This window comes from Haematobia irritans, chromosome 4, assembly GCF_050003625.1.
Source record: "Haematobia irritans isolate KBUSLIRL chromosome 4, ASM5000362v1, whole genome shotgun sequence".
NCBI classification, from domain to species: Eukaryota; Metazoa; Arthropoda; class Insecta; order Diptera; family Muscidae; genus Haematobia; species Haematobia irritans.
The window spans coordinates 154,254,701-154,277,863 of record NC_134400.1 but is presented as its reverse complement, the minus strand read 5'-3'; the positions used below and the strand labels follow the sequence as shown (position 1 = coordinate 154,277,863).

Here is a 23,163-nt window from a genome sequence, read left to right as displayed (position 1 = left end):
AGGCTCACAAAAAGGTGATCGGATTAAGTTTTTATCGGTCCATTTGGTAATGCCTCCATATAGACCGACTTCACTTCTTGAGGGTGTAGAAGGCCAACTAATCATGAAAATTTCTTGAAACTCAATGTAAAATTTTCAAATTTTACTTTTTGGGTGAAAATCTACAGATTTAAGATTTCAAATCAAGACGTTATTTTATAATTTTCTTGCACACTTACAAGAGATGTTAATAATTCCTCTAAAACTCAAACAAAAATGGTTCTTATAAATCCAGAATCTGATATAGTCCTCATAGGTGAAATCTTTAAATTTATCTCCCGGAAGTGTCCTCAAGCCCTCTTGAAATTTCAAAGGAAACTCTAATATTTGGTTCATGGTGGTGGGTAGTTAAGATTCGGCCCGGCCGAACTTACTGCTGTATATACTTGTTTTTTAAATATTTCATGAAATTAAATTTATAATTTAAGTTTTTAATATGACTAATAACAAAAATTAAAAATTATCACGCTAGAAAGTGTAAAACCCCTGAATATGGCTATTTAGTGTTTTGGTTTTCATTAGTTCACGTTACCGCGAGTGCACTGTATTTGCCTACCCACTGAGAAAAAATGAGCTTGATCTCTGAAAATAATTTTTTGATAAAACTAAAATTCAATAATTTTCACGCGTTGTTCGTTTGTAAGACGATTAATGGTTAAATTATAGATCAAACTTAAGAAGTTTGACAGTGAAACAAAACACGAAACCTGCTTCAGCTATTAAAACCAGTGCTGCCAAAAATATAATAGCTACAAAATCACCCTTTAGTTATTATAAATCAGTATGTCACTTTTTATTGCGAATGACACTTTTTATGCAACTCGTTTAGAAATTCTCAACGGCAACAGTGTAGAGTTTTTCTTGTGGTACTACAGGCTCATTGAACCGATATCATGTAATTGAATAAAAATATGCATCGGCAACAGGTATTTGTTAGTAAATTTGTTAATTTGCTCCAATCAAAAAAAAAAAAAAAGAAAGAAAAGAAAAGAAAAGAACATCTGAATATAATCAATAGTGGGGAATCGCACATTTTACAAAGTTTTTCTCTTGTTTTTTGAAAAAGCAAAGAAATGTAAATAATTATTCTTTGTTGGCGAATGTCTATGTAAAAATTGTTTATGCCTCATTACAGCATTTGTTTAGACAATACGGAATTCAAACATATGTTTGAAATGTAGTGCTTGGACTGACGGACGGACGGGTGGACGGTTGGTTCGACTGGTTGGGTGGTTGGAAAGATGAATGGATGGCTGACCCAATGGCTGATTAGCGTTGTGCTCTTTGGCTGACTACCAAGAGACCATGTGCCGCAATTTGTGTACATTTCAAGTGAAATACAGACTAAATAACGTTGCGAAAATCCAACCGAAGTTCTCAAGTTCTATTGCATTGCATGGTAATGCCTCAGTCATTTAGTGAATCGATTGCAAAAGATACTCGTAATGTGTGTCATGATGATAGCCCTAAAGTTATTTATAATTCGAATATTGTATAATTTTCAAATGCAGACAGTTTTAAGAAAATGGGGAGAGGTTTTAGCGTAACAGATATATTGTTTATGTTGGATTATGTTGATTTCTGGTTCTTTGCGAAATTCCTGGCACAACAAAACCATATAAATATGGTTTTCATACCCTCTTGAAGTCGTATATGATGTAAGATAATAAGGTGAGAATTGTTTGATATCTATACCTTACACTATAGGGACCAGAATAAAATAATTGGATGATATTCTAATTAAAGGGTTACAGCTAAGGCCAATAAATGGTTACAGCTTTAACCGATTCCAAATTTTGACCAAAAGAATCCAAGAATTTAAATCGGGTAACATTTTTATATACCCCTGAATTGTAAAAAAAAGTTGTTTAAGATCAGACAATTAATGAGACGCATTGTAACGTCTTTCTCTAATCTTTTGTATTCATTTAACCCTTAAAACCCTCCGACAAAAATATATACTAGTACTCACCACATTAAAAAAAAAAAAAAAAACAAGTATATACGGTCATAAGTTCGGCCAGGCCGAAGTTTATCTACCCTCCACCATGGATTGCGTAGAAACTTCTACGAAAGACTGTCATCCACAATCGAATTACTTGGGTTGTGGTATATTAAAACTTCTTAACATCGTTTTCTAAATTGTGAGTTAGTCCATACGTGGTATATACTAGACAAAAAAGGTATGTATAGGTAAGCCCACAAATAATTACGAATCGATATGGACTTTTGCACGGTACGTAGAGACCCAGAATTGAAATATGGGGGTCGCTTATATTGGGGCTATATACAATTATGAACTTGATATGGACCAATTTTTGTGTGATTGGGGATCGATTTATCTGAGGGCATGGTTGTTGGATACCATATACTAACATCACGTACCAAATTTCAACCGAATCTGATGAATTTTGCTCTTCCAAGGGGCTCCGGAGGTCAAATCTGGGGTTCGGTTTATATGGGGGCTATATATAATTATAGACCGATTTCGACGAATTTTTGCGTGGGTGTTTGAGGTCATATATTAACACCACGTACCAAATTTCAACTGAATCAGATGAATTTTGGTCTTCCAAGAGGCTCCGGAGGTCAAATCTGGTGATCGGTTTATATGGGGGCTATATATAATTATGCACCGATGTTGACCAATTTTTGCATGGTCATTATATACCATATACTAACACCATGTACCAAATTTCAGCCGGATCGGATGAAATTTTCTTCTCTTAGAGGCTCCGCAAACCAAATCGGGGTTAGGTTTATATGGTGGCTATATATAATTATGGACCGATGTGGACCAATTTTTGCATGGTTGTTAGAGACCATATACTAACACCATGTACACAATTTAAGCCGGATCGGATGAAATTTGCTTCTCTTAGAGGATCGGCAAGCCAAATTTGGGGGTCCGTTTATATGGGGGCTATACGTAAAAGTGGACCGATTTGGCCCATTTGCAATACCATCTGACCTACATCCATAACAACTACTTGTGCCAAGTTTCAAGTCGATAGCTTGGTTCGTTCGGAAGGTAGCGTGATTTCAACAGACGGAAGGACGAACGGACATGCTCAGATCGACTCAGAATTTCACCACGACCCAGAATATATATACTTTATGGGGTCTTAGAGCAATATTTCGATGAGTAACAAACGGAATGACAAAGTTAATATACCCCCTTATGGTGTAGGGTATAAAAAATGGGACATATATGTTAATATGTTGCAATATATTATGTTTGGGACACAAAGTGCTTGTAAATATAAAATGCTTGGATGCAAACATATATTAATTTAGAAATAGCCTATAAACATATATGTGTCTTGAAAGAGAGACCTAGAGAGTATGCTGCAAGTAAACGAATGGAAGTAACCAATTGGCGTCTTAAAAATATATCCACACAAAGAAAATTTCATTAAAATTTTTTCTATCAGTGTATGCCAAAGTTGAAACATAATATGTTTGAACAATACAAACAATATTTTGTTTGGACCAATCCTGAAAATATATATGCTGGAAACAAAATGTATTTGGGGCATATATGTTATGTTATTACAGAAACGATTTTTTAATGCATATCTTAACAGATATGCATTTAAGTGTTAACGAAAATTTTGTCTGGACAAAAGAACAATTTTTTTTAATTTAGGTCCTTAGGAAAGAAAATCCTTCTTCTGTATATGAAAATCTGTGTAGACATTTTTTAAATTGAAATTTAAACAAGTAAGTAAAATCTAAAGTCGGGCGGGGCCGACTATATTATACCCTTCACCTCTATGTAGGCCAAAATTTGTGTTACCATCTCAACTACTTCACATTTGCTGGAAGCTATATAAAGGAGACAATTTTTTACTTCTACAAAATCTCTAGAATTAAAATTTAAATCGGCTAACGCTATCCAGTTAATTGTAGGAAACTTCCATTGAAAATGGGTCTAAAATGTGTAACAGTCTACCATATTTCCCCAACTCTGGTGTACGTATATATGGGAGCTATATATATAATCTGAACCGATTTTGACTAAATTTGACATGTATAGTTAGAATAATAATTCTGCTATGTATGCGGAATTTCACGTAAATGGGAGTATAACTTTGGCCCCCCTGGTCATATGAGTGCAAATCGGACGGAAGATATATATGGGAGCCATATCTAAATCTGAACCGATTTCAACCAAATTTGGCACAATTACCGATACTACTAAACGTACTCCTTGTGCGAAATTTGAAGCAAATCACGGCAAAATCCTGGATTTTGAGGCCTTATACGTTCAAATCGGACGAAAGATATATATGGGAGCTATATCTAACTCTGAATAGATTTTGATCATATTTGACACATACAATAGTATCGTTAACAGTACCGCTTGTGCAAAATTTGAAGTCAGGGCAAAACTCTGGCTTTTGGGACCATATAAGTTCAAATCGGGCGAAAGATATATATGTGAGCTATATCTAAATCTGAACCGATTTTAACAAAATTTGACACACTTAACGATACTATTAAACGTACCCCTTGTACAAAATTTGAAACAAATCACGGCAAAACTCTGGCTTTTGTGGCCATATAAGTTCAAATCGGACGAAAGATATATATGGGAGCTATATCTAAATTTGAACCGATTTCAATCAAATTTACCAAGCATTGTGCAAAATTTGACGAAGATTGGTAGTAAACTTTGGCCTCTGTGGTCATATGAGTCTAAATCGGACGAAAGATATATATGGGAGCTATATCTAAATCTGAAACGATTGGCTAATATTTTGCAAGATTTTCGAGATTCATAAAATATTTGGATGTACGGTATTTCAAGAAAATTGGTTGTGAAACACGCTAACTATGACCAAAACGGGGATAAATATATATGGCAGATATATCTAAATCTGAACCAATTTTTTCCAAAACCAATAGCGATTGTCTCTGTCCCAAGAAACGGCCCTATGCCGAATTTGAGAGCGATCGGACTTAAATTGCGAGCTGTACTTTGTGCACAAAATTACATATACAGACAGACGGACGGACGGACAGACAGACGGACATCGCTAAATCGACTCAGAATTTAATTCTAAGCCGATCGGTATACTAAAAGATGGGTCTCTGACAACTATTTCTTGGCGTTACATATAAATGCACAAACTTATTATACCCTGTACCACAGTAGTGGTGAAGGGTATAAAAATACCCAAATACCTGAAATTGGGTATTTTTTTCTGGGTAATATTTCATTTAGAAATGGAAATTACAATGGTATGTTGTATTGCCCATACTCACCAATTTCGATTTTTAAACATGTTAAACATGACAATCACAGAAAACATCCACCATATTCATTACAACATCTGCACAACTAAATCTGTAATGACTAAAGTAAAATGCTTGTTTGATACTTGATCTATGTTTATTTATCCTTAGAGCTTACATTCATGGCGTAATTGCCCGAAAAAAAATAAATTTACAAATTTCATTTGGCATATATTTTTTGAAATATTTTCAAGTGTTGTGTTTGGACTATGTTTTGCAATATTTTGAATTCTCATTTCAACAGGAAAAATGTTCGAGTGTTAAAAACGCTAATTCATATATTCAACATATCCCTCTCTAGGTTGTCTTCTCTAGTGTTGAAGCATATAATGTGTGGAAATATACACAAGAGGCATGAAAAATATTCGAAGAAAATGTATATTCGTGTATCGTTGAAATTTTACCACACATTCATCGATTACAAAATAGGAGAATGGTTCGACCAAATATTAAAAATTATATTCCATCTCATAGGTCTCAAAGGGCCACTGTGGGCAAAAATGAACTTTTCCAGCTAAGGGCTCAGAAGGAACAGCAAAAAGTTTTTTTTCGGTCATTAAGACCTATATCCCTTTCCGACCGTGTACGCACAATTGTGCGGGTAAGTTTAAGTCTCTATAATTTCTGTAATATTTGTCGAAGAATGTGAAAAACCGTTATAAATATTTGTTTTTTATATTAATTTTGTAGTTTCAGCAGTGTACTTTGCGCATTTGTAAAAATTAGTGGAAGATGTAAGTTTGCAAATAAATTAAAATTATTTAAGTTGTGGAATATTTCATCAAACAACTGTTTTCAATAAGAAAACATATTAAATATTGTATGCAAACAGTAACTTCGTGATTATTTTGTGTTTTTTGATATTTTTACGTCCGGACTTTTACCGGAATTTACCGGACGGCAACAATTGTGCGTATCCTGAAAAAACACGATACAGGATCAAACTGAACAAACTTATTAATTTAAAATGTTCTATGTACACATAAATAACAGAATTCAAAAATTTAGGAAAATCTATCACGTGGATCGGCTATAGGTCGGAAAGGGATATAAGTCCTGGTCAAATTTGTGGGTATTTTAGCCTTTGCAACATACAGAAACAAACAAAAATATTCTGAAACAATCACTAGGTCGACTTACACAGAAAAAAAACAAGTAAGGAACGTCTAAAGTCAAGCGGGGCCGACTATATTATACCCTGCACCACTTTGTAGATCTAAATTTTCGATATCATATCACATCTGTCAAATGTGTTGGGTGCTATATATAAAGGTTTGTCCCAAATACATACATTTAAATATCACTCGATTTCGACAGAATTTGATAGACTTTTACAAAATCTATAGACTCAAAATTTAAGTTGGCTAATGCACTAGGGTGGAACACAATTTTAGTAAAAACAAGTAAGGAAAGTCTAAAGTCGGGCGGGTCCGACTATATTATACCCTGCACCACTTTGTAGATCTAAATTTTCGATACCATATCACATCCCTCAAATGTGTTGGGGGCTATATATAAAGGTTTGTCCCAAATACATACATTTAAATATCACTCCATCTGGACAGAATTTAATAGACTTCTACAAAATCTATAGACTCAAAATTTTAGTCGGCTAATGCACTAGGTTGGAACACAATGTTAGTAAAAATTATGGGAAGTATTTAAATCTGAAGCAATTTTAAGGAAACTTCGCAAAAGTTTATTTATGATTTATCGCTCGATATATATGTATTAGCAGTTTAGGAAATTTAGAGTCATTTTTACAACTTTTCGACTAAGCAGTGGCGATTTTACAAGGAAAATGTTGGTATTTTGGCCATTTTTGTCGAAATCAAAAAACATATATATGGGAGCTATATCTAAATCAGAACCGATTTCAACCAAATTTGGCACGCATAGCAACAATGCTAATTCTACTCCCTGTGCAAAATTTTAACTAAATCGGAGTTAAAAATTGGCCTCTGTGGTCATACGAGTGTAAATCGGGCGAAAGCTATATATGGGAGATATATTTAAATCTGAACCGATTTAAACCAAATTTGGCACGCATAGCTACAATGTTAATTCTACTCCCTGTGCAAAATTTGAACTAAATCGGAGCAAAAAATTGGCCTCTGTGGTCATATGAGTGTAAATCGGGCGAAAGCTATATATGGGAACTATATCTAAATCTGAACCGATTTCAATCAAATTTTGCACACTTTACTGCACTACTAATTGTACTCCTAGTGCAAAATTTCAAACAAATTGGGCAAAAACTCTGGCTTCTAGGACCATATTAGTCCATATCGGGCGAAAGATATATATGGGAGCTATATCTAAATCTGAATCGATTACAACCAAATTTGGCACGCATAACTACAATTCTAAATCTACTTCCTGTGCAAAATTTCAACCAAATTCGGCAAAAAATCTGGCTTCTGGGGCCATATAAGTCCATATCGGGCGAAAGATATATATGGGAGCAATATCTAAATCTGAACCGATTTCAATTAAATTTTGCACACTTGACTACACTACTAATTGTACTCCTACTGCAAAATTTCAACCAAATTCGGCCAAAAATCTGGCTTCTGGGGCCATATAAGTCCATATCGGGCGAAAGATATATATGGGAGCTATATCTAAATCTGAAGAGATTTCAATCAAATTTTGCACACTTGACTATACGACTAAGTGTTATGTTTGTACAAAATTTCAAGCAAACCGGTATAAAACTCTGGCTGCTGGGTCCATATTAGTGCATATCGGGCGAAAGATATATATGGGAGCTATATCTAAATCTGAACCGATTTCTTCCAAAATCAATAGGGTTCTATTCTGACCCAAATTAGGAACATGTGCCAAATTTCAAGGCGATTGGACTTAAATTGCGACCTAGGCTTTGATCACAAAAATGTGTTCACAGACAGACGGACGGACGGACGGACAGACGGACATGGTTATATCGACTCAGGGACCCACCCTGAGCATTATTGCCAAAGACACCATGTGTCTATCTCGTCTCCTTCTGGGTGTTACAAACATATGCACTAACTTATAATACCCTGTTCCACAGTGTGGCGCAGGGTATAATAAAATATTAATTTGTACACAAATATTTAAATTGTTATGAAGTTTTGAAATAGAATAATACGAGGGCGGTTCGGAAACTTCTTAGCAGCCTATCAACGAAAGAGAATAGTTGGTTTTTCAAAAATATTTTTATTTTTCACTATAATCTCCTGAAACTTCAATACACTTAGTCCAACGCATTTCTATCCCTTGATTAAAATAGTTTTCCTCAAGGTCTTCAAAATAGTGGTTCACAACTGTAATTGCATCTTCATTTGAGGTAAAACGCTTGCCAGCAAGGATTTGTTTTAGATTTGAGAACAAGTAAAAGTTACTGGGAGCTAAATCAGGAGAATAAGGTGGGTGGTCAAGCAACTCGTACTTTAATTCGATGATTTTAGCCATTGTTAAAACACTCTTGTGCGTTGTCTTGATAAAAAATTATTTTTTTGTGTTGTAAGCCAGGACGTTTTTCTCGAATTTGTACATTTAATTGATCCAAAAGGTTGCAATAGTATTCTGAATTTATTGTTTTACCCTTTTGCAGATAGTCAATCAAAAAACCGTTGCCATAACCTTCCCAGCCGATTGAATTGTTTTTGCCTTCTTTGGGACACTTCCTCCAGCTTCAGTCCAATGTTTGGACTGTTCTTTTGTCTCTGAAGTATAGTGGTGGATCCATGTCTCATCAACAGTTATGAAACGACGCTTAAAATCCATTTTATTTCGCTTAAAACGATCCAAACAAGCTTGAGAAATGTTCACTCTTATGCGTTTTTGATCGACTCTTAACAAAGGCGGCACCCATCTTGCAGAAAGGTTTTTCATCTGTAGTTCTTCATGCAAAATCATTTGAGATGCCCATGATATTAGCAATTTCACGCACTTTTATTCGTCGATCATTTAATACCATATCATGCACTTTGGCTAAAATTTCTGTAGTTGTTGCTGTTTTTGGACGTCCACTGCGTGGTTCATCTTCAATGCTTGTACGACCACGTTTAAATTCATCAACCCAATTTTTTACTGTTGCATACGAAGGAGCACTATCACCTAACACATTCACCATATCATTATGAATTTCTTGTCCCGATAAACCTTTTTTATGTAAATATTTAATGACAGCACGCAAGCTTAAAATTTCTTTTTAACGAGATATTCAATTTTAAATTAGAATGAAGTTCGAGTTTTCGTCGTCAGAAAAATAAATTCTTGTTCTGAGAAGAAACATGGGTGCCAACATCAAAATGTTATGATCTTTATAAAAATACCTTTTGTCGTTGACCAAAAACCATTCCGTTTTTGTATATGCGGCCAGAGGAACTGCCAAACGTATATAGGCCAAAAGTTCGGCTGAATCTTAAATACACCCAGAGAAGGAATATGATCACCTCAAACATGTTTTAAGAGCAAAATGTTATTTTTGGGTGGTGACCATGTAACATGGTTTTCGCAACCATGTTATTTCCTCGGAAATAATGACGAGAAAATAACATTTTAGTGACAAACATGTTACATGGTCATCATACAAAAATAACATTTTGCTCCTGAAACATGTTTGAGGTGATCATATTCCTTCTCTGCGTATACCCACCACCAAAGAACGCATTCAATTTGGAAAACTTTATGTGGAATGCACATAAAAAATAGTGTATATATGGGCTATTTCAGAACGTAACCTGATATATGCCACAATGGGTTAAGCTTTTTACGACCTTAAAATACCATTAGATTTTAAATCGGTTGTAAACTACTGCTTCGATGCCATCAAGAAATCAAATCGGGAGATCGTTCTATATGGTGTAGTGTGTCCATATAACCGGTTGTTTTGTTTGAAAATCGTGTTTCGGGTAATCCGAAAATTCAAATTTTTTTAAAACCGGTTTTCGTACTAACTGCTGTACACAGAAAAAAAATTCACGAAAATTATGCCAATTAAAATTTTAATTGAGTTTTAAAAAATATTTAATTGCAAATTTAATTGATTCAACAAATTTTTTTAATTGAAACAAAAAATCAATCACAAAAATTAATGGTATCAATTAATTTTTTAATTGACCTTCAATTACTTATTTAATTGATACTATCATTTCTGTGATTGAAGACATTTCAATTAAAAACAAGTATATACGGCCGTAAGTTCGGCCAGGCCGAAGCTTATGTACCCTCCATCATGGATTGCGTAGAAACTTCTTCTAAACACTGCCATCCACAATCGAATTACTTAAGTTGCGGTAACGCTTGCCGATGGCAAGGTATCTTTAAACCTCCTACCACCATCTTCTAAATTGTATGTAAGTCCATACGTGGTATATATTAAATCAAAAAAGATCGATCCAATACGTATATAATTCAGTTTGACAAAGAAGACATAAAATTTTGACAAAATTTTCTACAGAAATAAAATTTTAACAAAATTTTCTATAAAAATAAAAATTTTGACAAAATATTCTATAGAAAGAAAATTTTGACAAAAATTTCTACAGAAATAAAATTTTAACAAAATTTTCTATAGAAATAAACATTTGACAAAATTTTATATAGAAATAAAATCTTGGTAGATTATTTGTGGCTCGAGTGGCAACCATGATTATGAACCGATGTAGACCAATTTTTGTGTGATTGGACCAATTTTGGTATGGTTGTTAGCGACCATATACTAACACCACGTTCCTAATTTGAACCGGATCGGATGAATTTTGCTCCTCCAAGAGGCTCCGGAGGTTAAATCTGGAGAACGTTTTATATGGGGGCTATATATAATTATGGACCGATATGGACCAATTGTGTCACGGTTGTTAGAGACCATAACCTAACATCATGTACCAAATTTCAGCCGGATCGGATGAAATTTGCTTCTCTTTGAGGCTCCGCAAGCCAAATCTGGGGACCAGTTTATATGGGGGTTATATATAATTATGAAGCGATGTGGACCAATTTTTGCATGGTTGTTAGAGACCATATACCAACATCATGTACCAAATTTCAGGCGGATCAGATGAAATTTGCTTCTCTTTTAGGCTCCGCAAGCCAAATCTGGGGATCGGTTTATATGGGGGCTATATATAATTATGGACCGATGTGGACCAATTTTTGCATGGTTGTTAGAGACCATATACTAACACCATGTACCAAATTTCAGTCGGATCGGATGAAATATGCTTCTGTTAGAGGCTCCACAAGCCAAATCTGGGGATCGGTTTATATGGGGCCTATATATAATTATGGACCGATATGGACCAATTTTTGCATGGTTGTTAGAGACCATATACCAACACCATGTACCAAATTTCAGCTGGATCGGATAAAATATGCTTCTGTTTGAGGCTCCACAAGCCAAATCTGAGGGTTCCTTTATATGGGGGCTATACGTAAAAGTGGACCGATATGGCCCATTTTCAATACCATCCAACCTACATCGATAACAACTACTTGTGCCAAGTTTCAAGTCGATAGCTTGTTTCGTTCGGAAGTTAGCGTGATTTCAATAGACGGACGGACGGACGGACATGCTTAGATCGACTCAGAATTTCACCACGACCCAGAATATATATACTTTATGGGGTCTAAGAGCAATATTTCGATGTTTTACAAACGGAATGACAAAGTTAATATACCCCCATCCTATGATGGAGGGTATAATTAATTAGATCAATTAATTTCGTGATTGAATCAGAAAAAAGGTGTGAAAGTGTTCTTTTTGGATCCGGAAGTGGTGCAAAATTGGCGCAGAAGCGATGAGTTTAACATGGACTTGTCACATGATGGATGTCCACCATTTGCACTGTATTTGTATGACTTCTTCAGGTGTAATCCGAATATAGCGTTTTGGATGTGAATTAAACAATTTTGTGATATTTTGCCAAATAAATAATTTCTATAACTTTTTATGATTTTTAATGCATTCCAACGCTTGTCATAAATGTTTGACTTCAAAAATTCGCGATTTTTCTAAAATGGATTTTGGATTGTTTTTGACAACATTTTAATAATTTGTACCACTTTTTTATTTCTAAATCTGTTTTTAACCTATTTGAAACAAAGAATGTAAAAATTAACCATTAAAAATATGAAAAAAAGTGAGTTATAAAAATTTAATTAACAAATGAACATCCTGTGTAGTTAAATGAAGAACATTGTTCGGAGGATATTTTTTGAAGTGCTTTTAAAGTTGTGCCTTTAGAAGAACTTCCATTTTTTTTTGCTGAGATGTTATGATGTTTTTGAAATATTGAAATGAAATAAAATTGAAGTGCTCCTTTTGAAAACTTGATTTTCTATAATTTTTATAGAATTCTACACTACAATATAAACGATTACTGAAGGTGTACTCATATGTCAGACTAACTCATCAGTGCAGTGTACACAATACACAATTTATTGGTCTTCTTTTCAATTAAGTCTACCAATGATCGATATCTCAATATTTTGCCTTATGAACACTTGAGACTTGTTCTAATTGATGAGAACATAGTTTTATAAAGCGTAGTGTAGTAAAAAACTTTTGGTAATAATTAGTGAAAACGGTTTTTAATTAATCATCTTCTTCAATACGTCTCTATACTAAATTCGACTTTATGGGGGCTTAATCAAAACATCCCAGCCAAAAAAGAATTTTCAAAAAAGTAGTTTGGATCACCAATCTGTGATCCGGAATTTGTGCAAACTTGGATCATCTCCAATGAATTTTACATGGGCTTGTCATAGGACGGAAGAACTCCCTTTTTGGATCCTTTGCATTGTTTTAGAAGTTGTGCCTTGGAAGTTCATTTGAATGAAGAAATTTAAAAAGCGAAAAAAAAATTTTTTCAACCAACTTCAGTTTTTTATTTTTAACATTGTTATTTTCCTATTATTTAATTTTTACAATTTGAAAAACTTTTTCACACCGACCTGGGTTTGTTGGCACCATAACAGAACGCCCTAGCACACTCACCATGACAGAACACCGTAGCACACTCACTGCTTCTCGAGATGTTCTTTATTAGTATGAACGAGCCACCGTGGTGCAATGGTTAGCATGCCCGCCTTGCATACACAAGGTCGTGGGTTCGATTCCTGCTACGACCGAACACCAAAAAGTTTTTCAGCGGTGGATTATCCCACCTCAGTAATGCTGGTGATATTTCTGAGGGTTTCAAAGCTTCTCTAAGTGGTTTCACTGGAATGTGGAACGCCGTTCGGACTCGGCTATAAAAAGGAGGTCCCTTGTCATTGAGCTTAACATGGAATCGGGCAGCACTCAGTGATAAGAGAGAAGTTCACCACTGTGGTATCACAATGGACTGAATAGTCTAAGTGAGCCTGACACATCGGGCTGCCACATAATCTAACCTAACCTAACCTAGTATGAACGACCAAATAAGAAACGCAGGTTAAAATCTCACCAGCGGCAATTTTTTTAATCAAATATTTTTCTTTTCAAAAGAACTTCCATGGTAGAGTAAAAGTCAATCGACACAGTTTCAAATCCCAGTGGGGATGACATTTGTTTTTATACCCTCCACCATAGGATGGGGGTATATTAACTTTGTCATTCCGTTTGTAACACATCGAAATATTGCTCTAAGACCCCATAAAGTATATATATTCTGGGTCGTGGTGAAATTCTGAGTCGATCTGAGCATGTCCGTCCGTCCGTCTGTTGAAATCACGCTAACTTCCGAACGAAACAAGCTATCGACTTGAAACTTGGCACAAGTAGCTGCTATTGATGTAGGTCGGACGGTATTGCAAATGGGCCATATCGGTCAACTTTTACGTGTAACCCCCATATAAAGGGACCCCCAAATTTGGCTTGCAGACCCTCTAAAAGAAGCACATTTCATCCGATCCGGCTGAAATTTGGTACATGGTGTTAGTATATGGTCTCTACCAACCATGCAAAAATTGGTCCGCATCGGTCCATAATTATATATAGCCCCCATATAAACCGATCCCCAGATTTGAACTCCGGAGCCTCTTAGAGGAGCAAAATTCATCCGATCCGGTTGAAATTTGGTACGTGGTGTTAGTATATGGTCTCTAACAACCATGCAAAAATTGGTTCATATCGGACCGTAATTATATATAGACGCCATATAAACCGATCCTCAGATTTGAACTCCAGAGCCTCTTGGAAGAGCAAATTTAATCCGATCCAGTTAAAATTTGGTACGTGATTTTAGTATATGGTATCTAACAACCATACAAAAATTGGTCCATATCGGTCCATAATTATATATAGCCCCCATATAAATCATCCCCAGATTTGACCTCCGGAACCTCTTGGAGGAGCAAAATTCATCCGATTCAGTTGAAATTTGGTACATTGCACTAGTATATGCCCGCTAAAAGCCATGCAAAAATTGGTCCATATCGGTCTATAGTTATATATAGCCAATGGCCAATCACACAAAAATTTGTCCATATCGCCAAAACTAATCTACCAAAATTTTATTTCTATAGAAAACTTTTACAGAAAAAAATTTCACGAAAAATTTTCCAGTTAAAATTTTAATTGAGTTTTAAAAAATATTCGATTAAAAATTTAATTGAATCAACAATTTTTTTAATTGAAACAAAAATCAATCACAAAAATTAATAGTATCAATTAATTTTTTAATTGGATCAATTAATTTTTTTATTGACCTTCAATTATTTTTTTAATTGATACTATCATGTCTGTGATTGAAGACATTTCAATTAAAAAATTAATTGGATCAATTAATTTCGTGATTGAATCAGAAAAAAATTTTTTGTGTGTTGTCAAAATTATTATAGAAAGTTTTGTCAAAATTTTATTTCTGTAGAAAATTTTGTTAAAATTTTATTTCTGTAGAAAATTTTGTCAAAATTTTATTTCTATAGAAAATGTTGTCAAAATTGTATTTATATAGAAAATTTTATCAAAATTTTATTTCTGTAGTTAATTTTGTCAAAATTTTATTTCTATAGAAAATTTTGTCTAAATTTTATTTCCATAGAATATTTTTTCAAAATTTTATTTCTATAGAAAATTTAGTCAACATTTTATTTCTATAGAAAATTTTGTCGAACTGAATTATATACGTATTTAATCGGCCTTTTTTGTTTAATATATCCCCCGTATGGACTAACTTACAATTTAGAAGACGGTGTTAAAGATTTTTTAAAATACGTTGCCATTGGCAAGTGTTACCGCAACCCAATTAATACGATTGTGGATGACAGCCTTTGGTAGAAGTTTCTACGCAATCCATGGTGAAGGGTACATAAGATTCGGCCTGGCCGAACTTCCGGCCGTATATACTTGTTTTATTATAATTTTTTTACTTTTTTATCAATTTTCTATTTTTTTTTCGTGAAATTTAATTGTCCAAAATTTAAATTTGCACTTAAATAACCTAATTGAGGTCTTTGTAATACTTGTCCAAAAGAACTGCATGGGAAGTAGAAAAAACTCATTGGGGGGATCGCAAGATGCGCTTTAGAAGAAATTTGTGTGGACTTGTCTAAGAGGACTGCATGGGAAGTGGAAAAAAACTCATTGGGGGATCCCAAGATGCGCTTCTGAAGAAATGTTTGTCGACTTGTCTAAAAGGACTGCATCGGAAGTTGAACAAATCGCGGGGGAATTCTGGGATGCGCTTTAAAAGAACTGTTTGTGGAACAACTTCCAATTTTATTTTTGCTTGGATTGACCAATATTTCTATATGGACTTGAAATGCCTCTAGATTTCCAATATCAGGAATATCATATATTTAAGGGCTACATCGAAACATAAATAGATATATGCCAGAGAATAAGAGTTTAATAAAAAATATTGATAAAAATAGAATGTGAAATAGGTGAAAAAAGTTATATTTTTCCGTTTTTTTTTTTTTTTTTTTGTTTTGTTTTTTTTTTTTTTTTAATTTCTTCATTCAAATAAACTTCTATGACACAACTTCTAAAGCAATGTAAGATTCTGGAAACGTAATGCTTCTCTCCTATGACAAGCCCATGTAAAATGGCAATAGTTTTGATGGCCAGTGAAAAAGGAAAGCCGTTCATGACATCGTGAACGAACCCATGAACATTGTGTTTAGGTTTATTTATGATTTTTTCTACTGGTGTAATCTTCTTTGGTAGAAATTCTTCTTTTAGTGTATTTTTGATTGTGTTTGTGGTATTATATTCACATAGTCGCCTGTGGACAAATTTAGCTCTTTCCTCTTCTCTTGCCATGTTTGTAAATCTTCATTTTGGTAGTCATTTGACAAATTGCAAACAAAAGTAATAAATCATGCGTGTACAATGTTGCATAAATAGTGGCAAGATACAATTTATCAGTGTAAGATTTGTGGCGTCTCGGTATTTGAATGTGGCGACAACTTCATCATCATATCCATTGTCAGTGAAAAAATAATTGTCTTTTTGGAATACAATATTGATAATTGTGGTTCACAACTTTCTTCCAATTATCTTGTGAAATATGCCTTATGGTACACTGTACAAAACAGTAACCCCATCAGGAAGGAATATTTTCGTCAATTTTAGAAAAATTAAGTTAATTTTTGAAGATTTTAACTAACATAAACTATGCTACAAACGCAAATGCCACGTCAATTTCACAAAAATAAGTAAATATTTGTCGACATATTCGTGGAAAAAAATTGAAAAAATTTCTTTAGTGCCATACGAAGTTCATGATTGTTAAAATTTACACATTTTAAGAAATTCTGAACTATTTTGTGGGAGACATCAATTTAGTAAATGATTATGTTTAATTTGTGTACAATGTTTCCCCTTTTTATACCCTCCACCATAGGATGGGGGGGGGGGGGTATATTAACTTTGGCATTACGTTTGTAACACATCCACCGTGGTGCAATGGTTAGCATGCCCGCCTTGCATACAAAAGGTCGTGGGTTCGATTCCTGCTTCGACCGAATACCAAAAAGTTTTTCAGCGATGGATTATCCCACCTCAGTAGTGCTGGTGACATTTCTGAGGGTTTCAAAGCTTCTCTAAGTGGTTTCACTGCAATGTGGAACGCCGTTCGGACTCGGCTAAAAAATAGAGGTCCCTTGTCATTGAGCTTAACATAGAATCGGGCAGCACTCAGTGATAAGAGAGAAGTTCACCAATGTGGTATCCCAATGGACTGAATAGTCTAAGTGAGCCTGATACATCGGGCTGCCACCTAACCTAATCTAACCTAAGTATTACTATAAGACCCCATAAAGTACCCTATGGGAAATTGGTGCAAATTTTCACTGACGGACCTATCACAGAACTGGTACATGTGCTTCAGTTAGTTGCAATTTTTAAATAGTCGTAATTTATTTATTTCCGTACTCGCTTGATATTAAAATCTTAGATCCATTAAGATTTTAATATAAAGCATTTTCGCATTTAGTAAAATAAAATTATCAGAATAACCTTTTGTTCGACATATTTCAAAAGTGTTTTTTATACCCTCCATCATAGGATGGGGGTATATTAACTTTGTCATTCCGTTTGTAACACATCGAAATATTGCTCTAAGACCCCATAAAGTATATATATTCTGGGTCGTGGTGAAATTCTGAGTCGATCTAAGCAAGTCCGTCCGTCCGTCCGTCTGTTGAAATCACGCTAACTTCCGAACGAAACAAGCTATCGACTTGAAACTTGGCATAAGTAGTTGTTATCGTTCTAGGTCGGACGGTATTGAAAATGGGCCATATCGGTCCACTTTTACGTATAGCCCCCATATAAAGGGACCCTCAGATTTGGCTTGTGGAGCCTCTAACAGAAGCATATTTCATCCGATCCGGCTGAAATTTGGTATATGGTGTTGGTATATGGTCTCTAACAACCATGCAAAAATTGGTCCACATCGGTCCATAATTATATATAGCCCCCATATAAACCGATCTCCAGATTTGGCTTGCGGAGCCTAAAAGAGAAGCAAATTTCATCCGATCCGGCTGAAATTTGGTACATGGTGTTGGTATATGGTCTCTAACAACCATGCAAAAATTGGTTCACATCGGTCCATAATTATATATAGCCCCCATATAAACCGATCCTTAGATTTGGCTTGCGGAACCTCAAAGAGAAGCAAATTTCATCCGATCCGGCTGAAATTTGGTACATGATGTTGGTATATGGTCTCTAACAACCATGCAAAAATTGGTCCACATCGGTCCATAATTATATATAGACCCCATATAAACCGATCCCCAGATTTGGGTTGCGGAGCCTCAAAGAGAAGCACATTTCATCCGATCCGCCTGAAATTTGGTACATGATATTGGTATATGGTCTCTAACAACCATGCAAAAATTGGTCCACATCGGTTCATAATTATATATAGCCCCCATATAAACCGATCCCCAGATTTGTCTTGCGAAGTCTCCAAGAGAAAATATTAAGGAAGTGATTAAATAAATAAAACTAAATATTTTTCCTTATTCACTAAAGCTGTCATAATCCGTATCACTCGATTCATACTGACTCAAAAATTTTTCTGCAATTATAGTTTCAGAACATTCCTCAGTATTGGATTCACTTTGGATAAGAAATTAAGTTATTTCATTATAAATCTTAGCCTTCTTATTATTTGCTTTTCTATGATAGTAATATTTGGTTCAGACTGCAAAATCATTCTTTCAACTTTAACTCTTCTTCTAAATAAGCAATTATTTCTCCCTGGGCAGCAATTGGAGTACGATGCCTAAACCAAATATTAAAAAATTGTCGAATTTCCACCTGTCTCGACACTGAAAATTTAAAGAATAAATGAAAGGGGGATGAACGGGGACGCGAAACTAAATTTTTTATACTCTACACACTTGCCCAAATATTATATTAAAATATTAAAAAAGTGTTTTTTTGGTGTTTTTTTTACTCCACTGAACTTGAATGTTTTAACAAACTTCGATTTTCGCTTTTTGTTTACATTCGGTGTAACGGTAAACCCTATATGATCCACCAAATGAGCCCAAAATAGCGAGTTGCCATATCATTATATTCTAACACGTTTATACAATCCTAAATTATACTGCTTTACCGACAATTTTTATTTTAACTTACGGAATTAAATTTGGGCAATTTTTATAATTTTTATATATCGATATTTTTTACTAGAACTATTAACTTTGAATGCTCATAACTTTTTGGGAATATAACATTTTTTAAAAATTCATTTTGATTCAACATAAATGAAGTATTGTTTGTAAAACGAAATCAACCTTTTTTACAAACTAGTACAGTGATATTTTTGATTTTTGGCCGCCCTCACGACACTGTGCGTCCTCTGTAAATTTCAAGTAAACTGGAACATTTTAATTGTTTCACTGTGTATACGTAAGGAAAAAGGAGGTCCCCGACCAAATATGAAAAAATCAGGTACCCCATATAAATTTCATAACCCCCCCATGTTCCATGTAAATTTCAAGCAAGTTGGGGAATTTTAGTTTTTCCACTGTAAACAAGGAGGGTAAAAATCCGAGAATTTTTGTATTTCAATGTACTTAAAAAAAAATGTCGCGGAAAGGGAGGCACCCCTCCTCGACCAAATATCGAAAAATAAAGTAGCGTATCTTTGTCTATCGGTCAACTTCGGTACAATTTTCAAAAAGTCGGACAAAGTGGAGATCCCCCTCCCCGACCTGATATCAAAAAAAATTAGGTACCCGTTCCCGAACTTACCCGGAACATACAAACAAATAAACAAACATACTTTGAATTTTATATATATAGATTAATGTGTGGATAACATTGTAATTGTATTGTATAATTCATGCACTTTAATTTATAAGATCTATGTTAAATTTGGTTGTGTATGATAAAATAAATTAAGAAACAAACAAAAACATTAGCTTACCAAATTTCATGAAGATCGGTTTAGGCTTGTAATCAGCATCAAACCACCCTAATATGCTTATAGATCCGTTCTCCCTTATGTTATACTTCCCTGCCATCCCTTCAAACAATAAATAAATCCATTTAGAATTTTATATGTCATGGGGCACAACGCACGTATTCACCATTAAACGCACACTGCCAATAGCGAACCAATGGAGGGTAAAAATTGAATTTACCCATCGGAAAATTGACAAAGCATTGCTGAATCTTTACAGACGTGCTGCATCATCCCAAAGAAGATGACCGCCTATCTGTCCCCTATTCCTATAAACTCGGTTATACATTAAGTGCTCAAAATATCGTCATGAGAATAATTGGCTCGACAGTGAGGCGAACAATGTGTGGCAAATAATGAAAAATAAATAAAATCGGATGTGATTGATGTACAAATTTACAACAGACGAAAAATAAAAGAAAATTAACATTCAAATGGGTTATATATAGGAAGACGCACTTGCCCACAGCATATGGACCTTGTAGACGTGAGCGCTTAGCGGCAGTCACATTTCAACAGTAAAACATGCGAATAAGTGAGCACTGACATGGTACCACAGTGGGATGAAATCGAAAAAGAAGGGGAAAATAAAACTATGTTATGTTCTTCAAAAGGGAAATTGATATTTTGTTGTTTTTGTTACAAAGCCATAGGTTCATACATGGCTCCCAAATTATAATTACTAGCTGGCTTATAGTTTGATGATAAATAATAGAGGAAATGATTATAATGTACTAAAAAGGAAACAAAGTATATCTAAGATTACTTCTTTGCAAGTAACTCCTTCATCTCGTTTAGCCCAAGGACTTGTTGCTCTGGTCGGATTGGAAGATCTCTGCTACATAGAAATACAGCCCAACCGCCAATTGATCACAGTTCTCCAGTCATCCAACTCCATCATCACCTTAATGGGGGCCACCGTGGTGTATTGGTCAGAATGTCCGCCTTGCATATTTAAGGCTAAGGTCTATCACCAATCGTGGCGGTGGATTTCTGAGCTTTCCAAACTTCTCTCAGTGGTTTCACCGTAATGTGTAACGCCGTTCGGAATCGGCGATAAGAAGGAGCTCCCTTGTCAATGAGCTTAATATAGAATCGGGCAGCAATTATTGATAAGATAGAAGTTCACCACCTAAGGTATCACAACGGACTGCCTAGTCTAAATGAGTCTGCCATCTCGGGCCGCCACTATACTTAACCTAACATAACTCCATCATCGTCACAAGACAGTGCGTGTTTATTTATACTGGTAAAGAGAGATTCTTTTAAACAATGACCAGGGGAATGGGCAGATCTTCAAATATTGCGTTAATGGGACAAGAATTAAGAAATCCCTCTATTCAGGTCAATTTTGTCGACAATTATTCGTAAGTAAATTTATAAGACACAAAAATTCTTTTGAAATGGTGCTTAAACCTTTTAACGGCCTCCTCCCAGAGGCCGCCTATATGTGGCGCAAGAGATGGAATAAAACTGCACTCAAATCCATGAGTTGCATTCTTGTCCTGCTGGCACGTCCATTATATACCTGTACTACCCTTCTGGGTAGTCCTCGCCTCCCAACGAATCGAACGTGGAACAAAGTGTGCTGATGGCTAAAACAAAAGAGGATCTTTGTTGAAAAACTTATATATACTGACATACGAGTATAACCTTTTACAAAAGCGACATCGAGTCCGGTTACATGAATGGGTGGCGTAATGGACGTACATGGAGACGTGTCGCCACTGTGCTCGTGAAACAAAAACCAATTTTTTTTCCTGTCGTGAGAGAGGGATCCTTTAATAGAAAAAATAAATCAAATACATATATACACTGCCGTAAGTCCGTCCGGACCGAATCTTATGTACCCTCCACCATGGATTGCGTAGAAGCTTCGACTAAAGGCTATAATCCACAATCGAATAAGTATTTACCAACCGATATGAACCAATTTTTTCGCGGTTTATATGGGTGCTACATATAATTGTAGACCGATATTAACCAATTTATGGATGGTTTTTAGAGGCTATATACTAACTCAACCTACAAAAGTGTAATCGAATCGGTTGAAATTTGCTCCTCAAAGAGGCTCTTGAGGTCAAATCTGAGGATCGGTTTATATGGAAGCTATATATAATTATGGACGGATATGGACCAATTTATGAATGATTTTTGGAGGCCATATACTAACTCAACGTACAAAATTTTTATCGAATCGGATGAAATTTGCTCCTCCAAGAGGTTCCGGAGATCAAATCTGGGTCGACATGCACCAATTTTTGCATTAATGTTAAGGACCATATACTAACACCACGTACTAAATTTCAAATGGATCAGGTGAAATTTGCTCCTTCACGAGGGTCCGCAATCAAAATCTGGTTTATATGGGGCTATATATAATTATCGACCGATAGGGACCGATTTTTACATGAATGTTCCAACAGACGGACGGACGGACATCGTATCTTAGACCAATATTTCGATGTGTTACAAACGGGATGACAAAGTTAATATACCCCCATCCTATGGTGGAGGGTATAAAAAAAAAAAACAAAAAAACTTTTCAAAGTCTTTCTTAAATTATATAATAAACAAATGTGATAACTTAAATGGGCACTTGTTCTTGTCAATTTCAAATATGGGTTCTCAAAGTGTATAAAGAGAGCTATTATATGGACTCGCATATATCCTATTTGCATTTATCTACTGCAATGAATGCAATTGTAGCAAGTTTTAAACGTATGTGGTATGTGAATTAGGATATTCCATTCATGAACATCTTTCTCAAATATCTTTTTTGTCTCAATAAAATATACACATCTCTTCAGTTTTACTGATTTAATATATGGTATTTTGATTTGTTTTTATTTTCAGACATCATATAAATCGTCTTTGCCCTCCAGTTATAAACCAGGATCCACAACCAGTTCTGTAA

The 23,163-nt window shown here is 34.9% G+C and overlaps 1 protein-coding gene across 4 annotated transcripts in view; it reads left to right on the top strand.

The window, feature by feature from the left end:
- Fhos (Formin homology 2 domain containing) overlaps positions 1 to 23,163 on the top strand; it is a 420,893-nt gene that overhangs the window by 54,567 nt on the left and 343,163 nt on the right. For all 4 annotated transcript variants that reach the window (XR_012721172.1, XM_075303339.1, XM_075303338.1 and 1 more), the window contains exon 3: positions 23,103 to 23,159. Coding sequence is in view for 3 of the 4 variants with exons in the window: in XM_075303339.1 (XP_075159454.1) it covers positions 23,103 to 23,159 (57 nt within the window). In the remaining variant the exon portion in view is untranslated. The remainder of the gene's footprint in view (positions 1 to 23,102; positions 23,160 to 23,163) is intronic.